A 13163-nucleotide genomic window follows, 5' to 3' on the forward strand; every position below is an offset into this window, starting at 1 on the left:
GTACAACCAACTTCATGCAAAGTTAAAATCGTCTTCCCTGTATCGCTGTAGCAGCCAAGTTACTGAGAATATTTGTAGATTTTGTTTTTTTCTATCGGCAGATGTCGTCACTGCAGCTTCCACGTTTCTCTCCCTCCTCAGGGTCTTTGCAGGTTTTTTTTTTTCTTTTTGTCCTCGGGTTAAAACACCTGACAGAGTCACATGACCTGCCGTACGTCACGATATATCCTCCAAGTGAGCATTTATCCTCCTGTAGCCTGAACAGATGCACTGTAAATGTTATTATTGTTAGTCGTGACTTCATGTTTCTGTCTTTTACTGACCTCCAACAGCAGACTTGAAGCTTCGAGGTTTGTACTTTTACTTTCAACTCGTATGTTACGTGTTCGTGAATGAAAGGCAGCCTTATATGATGATCATTGATTATGCTAATGAGTTAAATGTCCACCTGAGCATTAAACAGGTCGGGTTCATGTGTATGAAACGAGAGAGTTTGTTGAATCAAACTTGAAATATGAAACTTTTTTTTTTTACATTAAATTATATAAATACACAATTACAACAAAAATCAATCACAGATAAAATATAAATTAAAGTTAAAAAAGCCTGAATGTGGTCGTAGCGTGTAAGAATTTATTGCTTTCTCTGTTTTACATCATTGTAAACTGAATATCTTTGGCCTTAAGGACTGTTGGTTGGACTACGGGAAACTGTGATGGACATTTTTCACTATTTTGACATTTTATAGACTCAACAATTTGGAAAAAGTACTTAAAAATCAATTGACAGCGTTCTTATCCTTATCAGTTTCTAAACATACTGAACTTAAACTAAATATTATTTTAAAAAATCATGTAGCTGGTCATTTTCTCGATAAATACACAAATGTCCATCATCAGGCAGTGACATTTTGTTATAAAACAGAGAAAAGCAGGAGGAGCTATAACTGCAGAGATTTCTTTTTCTTTTTCTATTCGGTGAAAATAAATTAGTAAATAAATAGAAAACGACAAATCACAGTGAGATTTCCTAATACCAATAATGTTACATTGAAATTCATTAAAACTCTTTATATTTCAGCCACATAAAATAAAATAAAATAAAAACTAAGGACTTTTTTCTGGACAGTTGTTTTTACAGTGTTGTACTCAGATAATTGTGTTTAAACCTCATTGATTGATTTACATTAGCGTCTTCAGGGAACTGTAAAAACTTTATGAAATGACTCTGTATTGTATTGAACAGCTAAGCCTTACAATCAGCTCATATTACAGCGTGTTGTTGTTTTTTTATGTGATGGCAAGAGACTGTTTGGTTTCTATGTGAATGTTTTATGACTGTTTCCTGTGCAGCAGTTGATGTAAACCAGAGCATAAATGTCAGCTTTTTTTTGGTCCGCGTTAAAAGCTAAAACGTAAGCGCTAACAGAACTAATAGAACCTGTAGCAAATATTGAAGTTTCATTTTGTTAAGCTTTATACTTTTTTTTAACTTACAGGTTTCTTTTTAAGATCAGAGAAAGCAAATTGATGAGAAGAAGATAAATTAAAAAAACAACAACAACAAAAGCCAAGGTATTTTTTCTTACATAGCCAATAAGCTAAGGTGCTTAAAAAGCTGAAGTATTGAAGTTTCTGTTTAAGATATTTTGATCTCAAAGCTCAACAAGTGGTTTTCAGATAGCTTTTAGGGTTTAGCTTTCTTTCATAACAAATACATATTTTAGTTTTTTTCTGTTCTGTTTTAGCCTCTGATTTAAATCTTGCTTTGTAAAGGTAATTGGCTAAAGCTAAACACGCTAAAATATTACATTGTCTTTTTGCTTTGGCTTTTGTTCTTTTTACTTTTTCAGCAGGTGTCATAAAAAACACAAATTGTTGCCGGTATTGCCATCAATCTGACCTGAACAAGACTCTTAGATTTAAATCTTTTCATTTATATTTTTAATTGAAATGTACTTAAGGTCTTAGTTTTCAATTCTTTAAGATATATGGTTGTGATAGCACAGATATTTTGTTATAATTTCCATGAAATCTGTCAGAGTTGAAACACGTTTTGCAGCAGCTAAAACACTGCTGTTTAAATTCTGAAGATAAAATCTTTTCCGTCCCTCAATATAACATTATTCTGAAAGCTGGCACACAAGCTTTTTATCTTCTATTTCATGCCAAATTCACTTCAACAATTTACTACCAAGTAGTAATAAGCCAGTTGTTTTTCAGTCACTTAATCGTTGGTCCATAAAACATCAGAAAATATTTCCTCAAGTAAAAGTTGACGCATCAGATGTTACCAACTATTAAAATATTCACCTTCTCAACACATGAATGTTCGACAGACTGTAAAATGATTGTCAAAAAAGTTGCTGACTAACATTCTGTCAATTGACTAATCAATATATTTGGCTATATTTGCACATAATGTAGTATATAGTATTTGCGGATGCAATTTCTATGAGATAGTTGAGTTCAAAGACAAACTGTCCGAACTGGAGGAAGTTCTCCTTTTTAGCTCAGTGAACTTAATTATAAAACTAAAGTAGTTAAAAAATATAATAAAATATATTCACCAAATAAAACATTTGAAACATCCAGTTCAACCTTATATCAAAGTTTAGATTAAAAAGTACACTGATAAATAATCTTTCTAGTGTGATCAGGGGCAAAGCTCTTTCATTGCCAAATCTTTTGTAGTATTTAATTTTGTTTCTTGTTAAAATGTTTTAGAGTTTTCATTTTTTGCAGTCGTTAATGCCATGTTGCCTCGTTCAGACTTTTTGTTTGGTGCGATTCCTGAACGTCTGTTTTAAAAAGTCCTGCTCTTCCTCAGTTTGTTTGTAGTTTGTGCTTTTTTCTTTTCTTTTCTTTTTTTTTGAGGTACGTAACAGATGTAAGGGTTTTATAAAATGGTGTCATTGTACAAATCGGTGTAAAGTTTTTAAATGAAATGATATTTGTTGTTAAAATGTGTTGTACATTTTTTTTATTTAAGTAAAATCAAATGTCAAACACTGACACTGTCTCCTCCTGTTGGTGTTGGTGTTTGGGTGCAGTACCGGCTTCAGCCTGTTTGTGTCACCATATGTCAACAATAAAAGCTGGACGACAGTAAATTCAAACCACTTTATTCCTCAGTTTAGAATTTTTTATTAATATTACTGTACAGTATTTGGTGTGAGCCAAACATAGAGTTATTTGCACTTGTTTACTGCCCAATTTGTGTTAATTATTCTGGTGAAACAAACATTGCTCTGGTGGTTTATGTTATTGAGGTTCAGAGTTTGTTTCTGCGTAACGTTTTACAGTCGTCAATATCAGCAGGGAGCGTTTTTTACGATCAAACACAGTAACAGTAGTCATGTTCCTCTTTTTAATCATTTGCTTTTTCTGTCTGTGTATCCATGGCTTCATACAGCAGTAAACAACCAACGCAGCTGGTAAATAATTTACCCAGAATACCGTAATATACAGTACCACAGTCCTACCCTTTTACACTTACATGCAATGTTTACCAGCAGCTCCATTTTTATAATACTAGACACGGGTAAAAAGTCACTCAGTTTTGTTTAAACTGTGCTCCTCATCATATAAAATCCTTATATATGCAAAATACCTTCAAAATACATGTTTGATTCTGCTGAAAATAAATCAATAAATACAAATTCATTTAAAAAATCTTCTATCAACTCCTTGCAGTACCACTACAAGGAGTCAAATTCCTTTATGTAGATGACCATAATGTTCTCATCAGGATAAACTACATTAATTATGACACAAAGTATTTATTTTTATTTATTTATTTATATAGAGTATAATTAACTTAAAATCTAAACCACTTAAGACAGAGTGAGGCATACTGTTTAGGACTTTTGAGTAATTATTACTTGTTTCCCATAATCTTTCCATGAGCTGTGTTCAGTCGTGGTTTATTTGACTGCTGCTCTGTCACAACTGATAAGAACCAACAGCTGATGTACGATCATTTAGTTTTATTATAGGTGGTTCCTATTATACTGTTTTACGGGACTTCACAGATCAGAGGTCAGTACTACGTCACCGTCTGAGTCTTCTGTCGAATCCCCCATCTTCACCCCGAGTCCGCTGTCCAAATCTGCATCAGCAAAGCCGACCTTTGGGGCTTTCCTGCTGGATGACTGTTCCTCCTCCTCGTCCTCGTCCTCGTCCTCGTCCTCGTCCTCCTCACTGTCGTCCTCCCTGCTGTCTGGGATGATGAGCACCTCCTCTCTTGCGTTGGGGTCAATGTCCTCCTTAAACCAAACGGACTTGTACCCTTCCTCCATGCGCCTGTTCTTGACCAGGATGGGGTTCACCTCTTTCTCGCTGCCGGCATCGTCTGAACCTGCCAGGCTGGTGTCGTCAGGCAGGAGGGCGTGGAGTGGTACCGCAGTAGTCTTTGCGACGGTCTCTTGCTGCTGGATGGTTTCTGCAGCTTTTTGTGGCTCCCTACCAGTCGATTCATTGCCCCGGTCTGAGTCACTGGAGCCTACACTACCTTTATCTTCATCATGCTGAAAGGCCTCGTTGGTGTACTGGATACCCTCCTTAGGACCGGCTGAACCGTGACCCAGCTGTGAAAGGACAGTAAAAGTCAGGGAGAGAAGAAATTTCACATCCAACCAGAACCTGTTTGGGCAAGGTTCGTCTGTATTTGGCACTACCTTTAAAAACTCAATTTCTTCCGTTGGGGCTTCTGTCTTAATTAAGGTTACAGGTGAACAGAACAGGAGTAGGTAGGAATTCACTTTATGCACAGCTACACTACTTCCTGAAATAAGCCAGCTCGTTTAATTCCTGTTTTACATTATTGGACCAATTGATTAATCCAGGTGTGTCTGAGTAGTCACAGTGGTCAGACACACCTGGATTAATCAGTTGGTCCAATAATGTAAGACAGGAATTAAACGAGCTGGCTTATTTCAGGAAGTAGTGTAGCTGTGCATAAAGTGAATTGAAACACCAACCCCATTGGTAATGGTCAACCTGTTTTACCTCCTGAGCTGCAGCCACCCCCAAATTGATTGGTTGCACAAACTTTGCAGAATGGTCACTTGTGTGTTTCGGGCTACTTCAGGTAAGTACATCTCTTTATCCAGTGATAAAACACTATTTCTGTTATTACTGGGCCACCTGCTCTACCCACATACACTACAGACAACCTTCTGTTTTATTGGTAAGTTGAAGGAAAGAAACAGTTATTTCAACCTGGAGCTTTAAAAATTCAATGTGAGCTCATGCACACCTTTAGGAAGTTTTATGGACAGGTGCGTAGGAAAAAACAAGAGCAGATCAAAAACAGAAAAAGATTCCTGCACACTGTAAACTTGCAAAGGGTCTTTAATTCTGGACAAAGCAACGTTTCGGTCTATAAGAATGACTCTGACTGACAAAGGTCGTATAGACCGAAACATTGCTTTGTCCAAGATTAAAGATCCCATGCAAGTTATCTTTTTCTGTTTTCAACCTGGAACTTTAGAAACTGTACTTAACAAACTTCAACCGTTGAACTCACAGAGCTTCTAAACAAGTTGGTTTCATAAATCTTCCTCCAGTCTGCTTTGCCTTTCCGCATGCGACAGATGAGCAACCCGATGACCACCAGACAGATAAACAGCAGGACACCAAGGGTTGCACCGAGCACTGCCATATCCACCACATAGTCGCCAGAAGGTACTATCACTGCAAGAACAAAAAGGTCAGTAAATAAAGTCTAGTTCGGGCGGCAGCTTCTTGGAAGTAATTCCTCTTTGTGGTTGGTCTGTTTGAATGTCAGCAAGACACCATTTCTGGTCAAAGTAGACAGTTCTTGAATGCTTGAGATCACTGAAAACTACCTTTACATGAACTCAGAAACTAACTATCATGTCTTATGGCTTGGCTGCCATCTTGTAATTCACAGAACTACAAGGGGTAGGGTTAGTCTTTAGATGGCCTCTGCTTAAAGGTAGGGTAGGAGATCCTGGAAAAACAGTACAAGCAGGCCACATTTTGAAAATACACAATTCAAAAGTCCAAGCCCCTTTCCTTACATTTCTCTCCAAAGCTACGCATCCAGAGCTCAGGAACGCAATGCTGCACTCTAGTTCAGACTCTAGTTTGAAGCCCCACTACATGCGACAGTATCACGGGAAGCTGCGTTGCTCACATTGGGATTACATTGGGCATAAGGCTAAGGTGATACCTTCGCTGTGCTAAGCGTGCAGGGATACATGACAGCGTGACCCAATGTAATCCCAATGCGAGCGACGCTGCTTTCCGTGATATAATGGGGCTCATTGAAGACTGAAGCACACGTGCGATTAGTGCACGAAGAGCTGTACGCGCAGAGGAGGGAGGAAGGGTCAGAACGCAGTTTGGTTGACACATAACGATCCAATTGACTTGAACATGGTGCTCAAAATGAGTGGATGGTGTTTTTACAGGCTTGTCCGTTCCACAGGTGACTGACTTTTCTTCATTTTTGTGAAAAAGCATTACATTACTTGATGTGTAGAGCATTTCAAGCAGATCAGTAAAAAATGCTCAAGAAAGAGATCTCCGACCCTACCTTTAACTGGGTTTCAGGTAAGTTTTTCATATCCTGGGGATGGTTGTGCACACCTTTGTTTCTAGTCAGACTCCTTAAAGGTCCAGTGTGTAAAATGTGAGGAAAATCGTGATATCTAACATTGAGATTCTAGTTTGCGGTGCTCACTCACTCACTCGCTCGCACTCACTCGCTTGCTCGCAATCACCCCACCCGTCGAGAAGGTGACCATGACCTCTGAGAACAAAAAAACCTGTTTAGCATGACTGGGACGACTGGGAGTATTTCAGGGGCATGAAGCAATGAGGCGAAGATCTAAACCATTTTACGATATGTCTGCTGCCATGAAACTCGCGAAACGTGCTCTCTGGCTGGCTGGATTTTCCATTCGGGCCGCTACATGGCGGCACAAGATAGCAACACTCTCTAAAGCAGGACGTATATAAAAGAATAATTATAAGGCTATGAAAACCAAACAGATTTTATTTTATAGTGATTATTCACTTATACAATATGTATCATGGGCAGTATATTCAGATTTTGCCAGTAAACCTCGCAAATTATTACACACTGGACCTTTAAAGGGACAATATTTAAATTGATAGAGAAGCTGCGGCAAGAAACATATGACCACCTGTTGGAGGGGGAGCTGTGCTGGCGGTGGAGACGCTTCCTTCACTGGTCGAAATGGGATTACTAGTCGAGACGCTGCTGTCAGTGGACATAGTGGGGTCAGTGGTGGACACAATACCTTCGGTGGTCTTGCTGTCAGTGGTGGATTCCGCTGTGGGTGTAGATGTCATAATTTCTGTGGTAGTGGAGAGACCTGGGAGGAGAGCACACCTGGAAGCTTAATGGTTTCACCTCGATTTACTGTTTCCTACTAACCTTAAAGGTGCGACAGACGGGTCACCAACTAAATTATTGCTTTGAATTAATACCAAAACCTGACCTGCTACAAAAGATCAGATTTTCCTGAAGTGCATAGCTTTATGAGGGTTAGGGTTAGGGTTAACTCATAGGGGTAACTCATGCTGCTGCTGCTGCATCTTTGGTTTGGTTCTTGGCTCTTGGTTCATTACAAACAACTGCACTAAGACCAGAAGAAAAGATCTTTGTCCACATCCAGGTGGACTCTGTTGAGGTTTTTGGGGACATCCAAGTAGACCAACCACTGGATTTTGTTATTGTGTGCATGCATGTTTTGTTCGTAAGTCAAAAGCCGGGTCAAAAACTCAGCCTCTGTCTCTGTTTCTGTCTCAAGCATTGCCCAGGTACCAGATTTACAGCCTGACTTCTTAGGTAAAAATTCCTGATAACTTTTCATCAATGTTCATAAAATTGTTCTTGGAGAAGCCCTGTGGTAGAAACTGGCCTATCTTGATGAAAACAACAAGGCATCAGTGGATCTTCTGATCTGTACTGGGTTGATGATAAGGCGAGTCAGAGGGTTTTCAGTTTTCAGTAGAGAAATCTGTGACAGTTTGGTTCCTACCTGACGTCACCTTCACTGACAGCTGAGCTGTATCTGACTCATCGTTGGATGTGTCTTTTGCCTGCACCTGTAAGTGCAAAGGTGAAATCAAGTGAAAATATCCAATCCAATATCTGATCAATTACGTTTCCCGAGATTTGTTAGCTCACCTCCAGGGATAATGTCTCCTCTGGGAGAGGTTTAATCATGAACAAATGGCCGTCAATGATGGAGAAATCATTGCTGCCAATAACGGAGTAGGTGATGTACGGATTCACGCCCTGTTTGAACAGAGACGAAAAAGTTCACACTGCACATGGTGTTGTTAACAGGAAACTGAAATACCTTGACTTAATGAAAGAAGTGAGTGTTTTACCCCAGAGGAAGCATAGTCTTGGTCCGTAGCGACGAACTTCAGCAGGGTGTCCGTTTCCGGGTCCATCGCCATGGAACCCACTCCTGTGATGACGGCTTCATAGCTTGGCTTGGGAAACTTAGGAGGGTGGAGGCTCTTAGGCTTAACAGTGATTGTGACAGTGGTGGTTGTAAACTGGTGACTGTTGGTCCTCTGGGCCGCCTAGGAGATGAAAACTTAAAACTTAGAATTATGCTTTTATAGGCTCCAATGGTATGAACGGATTAGGAAAAGGCTTGTGAGCATTTTGTTTTTACCAGCGCTGTCAGAGTGATTGTGCCCAACTCGGTGGCTGCCTTCAACATGGTGATGTTCCCAGTGTCTGCGTTGATTGCAAACAGGCCATCATCATTTCCTGTAACAAAGAGAGGACTGAGCTGCTTCGACCTGCCAACAATCAACATCTTGTGTCTGCAGACTGATAATGGAAACCACTTTCTTATGTTATAATGTAAGATGCTCACCACTCAGAATTCTATACGTTATCGGCTCTTTTAACCCAGAGTCTCCGTCGATGGCGTGAAGTGGTCCTGGTTTCAGTGGTAAGACTCCGGTCTGCAGGGGAGAAAACACAATCAAGAGACTGCTCTGAAGTATTTGTACAGTAAGTACTAGACATGGTTGACCACAGGTCAAGATCAAACCCAGTCAAACGCAAATTTCGTTTTGATGTCTGTGATGGACTTTGTGGATCCACACCTCTTGCTCATTTAAGTTAACACTGCCAGTGTAGCCGCTGTTGTAGCAGACCACAGCCTCCCCTATCTCTTCTATGGCACAAGGTTGGAACCACGGCGGCCTGTTGTCCTTGTCTAAGATGGTGACTATGATGGTGGTGGTGGCGGTACGCGGGGGATCTCCTGGTATCGATGGTGTGTCCTGATGAAAAAATAATATTTGGAACAATAGTCACAAAATCTCCTATATGAAACAACTACAACAACTCTTTAAAAGATGATCAGTGTCAAGAAGTAGCCTTCGTCAGTACTCACCACAGCAGTCAACACCAACTGGACACTTTTGACTTTGTCATAGCTGAGAGGTGTCTTAACCAGAAGCTCTGGGTTGGAAGACGACCTTAGTTCAAAGGCGCTCTGCCAAATTTAAACAGGAGGGTTTGGGTAAACAGATCCAATTACTCCTGCTTCCCGTGTTGTGCTAAGTTGACTAAACACATCCCTGAAGTTAATGTCCCTAAGAAAACTCAAATTAATATGCTGTCTTACAGATGCAGGTGTCAGTGTGTAGGTGAGTGGCTGTTTGTCCGCATCTGTTGCAACAAAGTTGCCCTCCACGGGTGTTCCTACATGAGACAACTATGACAAACAAAAACAAAGAAAACCTATGTAAGGTAATGTATACGTAGATTCTTAAAAGTTTACAATGAAAATGTGCTGTCAAATAACAGATAAAACAAAACAAAAACAGAAATCCATTGATTTAAACATGTTCTGTTTTATTCAAGTGGATTCTTACCTCGGTGATATTAGCATGGTAGGGGTTCTTCGCAAAGACTGGGTCGTTATCATTCAAATTTTGCAAATTTACAACAGTGACGATGGTGAACTGGAAATAAAGAGACACAATGCACCTTTTAAATTATGCATATATTGATGACATTATCTTATGTTCTGTTACAAACAAAACAAAGACAAATAATTCTGGCCTCTCAAGAACCAATATCACCTCCACAAATTGAGAACTTCCTCAACCATCTGGTTCAGACATCTGTACAACCTGTTTGTTTTCCTGAAACACCTGGAGAACCAACCCTAACCTCAACAAGAATTTGCACAGCATCCAGCATACTTTCCAAGCTCTACATCTACATTCAAGTTAAACACTCATTGAGGGAGAACGGGGAGTAGAGTACCCCCAGAAGAACCAATAAAAGCTCCTTAAGCAAAGGAATGAGCAGGATGAACCAGGATATCCATTTTCTAAATCAGCCACTCCATGTACCTTCTCAGGGACTTCTACAACCTCCTCAAGACCCTGTAAGTCATCCTGGGAGCCTCCTCAAGCATATACACAGGTACCTCAACCATCTGTAGAAGCTTATCAAGGACCTAACAACCTCCCAGAAGCCCAGAAACCTTGACAAGATCTGGTACAGCCTCACCAAGAGACTCCGTAAAACCCCCAAATACACTGTAAAACCTTTTCATATACCCTCTAAACCTTCCCTAAACCCCGAGACTCTCTGGAGGTACCAGGAGAACCTTGCCAAGAACAAGTATAGGCTCTCCAAATACCTCTACAACCTCTTCAGGGAGAATGCCTCACTTACTAATACAGTACATTGACTCTCCACAATAACAAAACACCACTGAATTAGTTTGAGATAAGTTTTACCGGTTGGATTGCTGGCCTAGTGCACCTCAAATGGACTACGTAGGTCGTCTTTGCCTGCAAACAAAACAAATTTGAAGCTCAACAATCAGTTTTTGTTTTTTAAATTGTATTTTTTAGAAATGTTGGGATCATAACTGGGACATGGTTTCTGCTGCAGTACTGTACCTCGTAGTCCAACACGGCTCCAGCAACCAAATTGTGTCCGTCAATCCTGAACAGGTTGCCGTCGCCATCCGAATCGATCGTGATGACCACCCCTGATTCAGCAGTGATGGGTGTTATAACTTCACCCACTTCATTGTTTTCTTGAAAATTCACACTTGTAGGAGCAGAACAGACTGTTCGGAGAGAAGAACAAGACAAGTGCCACAGTTAGAGGAGTTTCATGCATGTGTCCCGTATGCCAAAAACTCAAAAACCAGAAGTCCACATGTTCACACACTGAAGCAACATTATTCTTCCCAGCGATGATTCTGGTGAAGTTAGTCCTATGGAAATAGAAACTATGCTGATTTTATCTAAGACTCATGAGAAAATGTGAGGAAAGAGTTGAGTTTGTTTTTAAATGGGAAACATCTTACTAACACAGGTAGAATCAGGACATATGAGTGGATTAAGAACCATCACTAACATCAGAATAAATCGGAAGAACCAAAACATACTGGTCTTCACTAATGCATTATTGTGTATTATTAATATGATGTTTCAGCTGGTTATTACATCGTATATTTGCTTTACGTTTCTCCACCATGACACAGCCCTATTTTTTTGCATTGCTGAATCTGCAATAGCTGCTGCGTGGCAAAAGCTAATGGGGATCTAAATAAACTAAACTAAACTAAACTAAAGTATTTGAGTGAATGTACCTGTTACTTTCCAGCAAAGCTCATTTACTCAACTGTGAAAGGTTTTTACACTTTTAAACAGCTGTCAATTTAAGTTTAACATCTTCACAAAAGATCAGTTTTAGTTAGATTTCCATTCTCTGTATTGATAATCATTTCCTGTCTGTTGTTTCTTGTTCGTTACGCGTGTGAAATAAACATTTTTATTTCAATTTGGTTCAAAATTAAAGATTAACGTCCAGTTGACGTGTTGAGGACACACAGGTTAGGTAACCACAGAAACATGGAGGGTGTTCCTGCTTCAGAGAATCTGATGGTGGATTTACTTTTATAAACACAAACTTCACTTTTGTTTTCTTGTTCTGTGATTACATTGCCAATATTTACTAAAATACTAAATCCTACTATACTTAACTAAAATACTTAATGTGACTAAATAATTTTGTCCTTTTTTATTTTCTATCACTGCATTTAGATTTGCACCAAGAAGTGATCAGTGACCCTTTTTATTGGCATGTGTCATAAAACAAAAGAACATTTAGAATTTGTAAATAAACTGAATAAAAAGAAACATGTGTCTTTTTGAATGTTTTATAACTCTAATGTAGGTGTAATCTGATGATGGGACAATTGAAAATTTATTGATGTACAATACCTCGCGTTTTACTACTCTGTCCTTATCTGTTTGTACTGTACATCATCGTTGGTTTGCATAGCTGCTAAAAGCTGCATTATATTTTGTTATAAAAACGTACGATCGTCACACACAATCGTGCAACTGACTGAAATAAATCCATAGATCAATTGATAAATGATCAGGATTTGCACTTTGATCATCAGCGTTTAACGTAACTCGTCTCCACCCTCCTCTCTTCGGTCTCCACACTCAGACTTTCCACTGTTGAACTACTTCCTGTTTTAGTCACATAGGTTCTATATTCTATATTATGTATTTATTTATCTATTTACATAAATCTGTAGTTGTACCAGGTCTATTTATCCCAGTATACGTCCCTAATGACAGTTTTCTGTGCCAGATTAAACAAAGCTGGATCAGTGGAGGTCAGTACTCACGTTGTTGGGCCTCGGTGGATGTTTGAAGCAGGATCAGGAGCAGAAAAGTTAGAGACGTCCTCACGGTGAAGTGTCGGTGAAGCCCGTCCATGTCTCCTCCGTCTGTCTCTCCGTCCTAACTGAACTGAACTGAACTGAACTGATCGTGCTTTCTGCTTATCTCCTCGGCTTTATGGCGGCAGTGGACTTTTCCCCGTCATAAAAAAACACAATAAACACGTGTATTTGCTGGGAAGTCATATTAGATTCTATCTCTTTTTTTTGTGACCAAGCGTTTTTTTTTCCATTGCTTTAAATTTAACACATCACTTTACCACCTGTATTGGTATGATTCTTTTTAAAGTTTTTAACTCACTTATTAATCCTCATACACATGATAATATTGTGCCATCATTTTCACTGTGCAAGAACTTTCAAAAAAAATTTTGTTGACAAAGTTGCTGCCCTCAGATCCCCA

General features: G+C 39.4%; 1 protein-coding gene across 1 annotated transcript; it reads right to left on the minus strand.

Annotated features, from left to right (window-relative positions):
- Positions 1–4027: 4027 nt before the first annotated feature.
- Positions 4028–12797, minus strand: LOC310987938 (cadherin-related family member 5-like; the record flags this gene model as incomplete). The annotated part of the gene is made up of 14 exons (XM_083974407.1): positions 4028–4588; positions 5530–5696; positions 7178–7369; positions 8039–8105; positions 8188–8298; positions 8394–8594; positions 8690–8787; positions 8897–8987; positions 9132–9311; positions 9425–9526; positions 9659–9748; positions 9909–9998; positions 10953–11125; positions 12707–12797. 14 exons carry the CDS (start codon positions 12795–12797, stop codon positions 4028–4030), a joined length of 2214 nt encoding a protein of 737 aa, XP_083830533.1.
- Positions 12798–13163: the final 366 nt, after the last annotated feature.

This window comes from Trachurus trachurus, assembly GCF_905171665.1.
Source record: "Trachurus trachurus genome assembly, chromosome: 6".
NCBI lineage: Eukaryota > Metazoa > Chordata > Actinopteri > Carangiformes > Carangidae > Trachurus > Trachurus trachurus.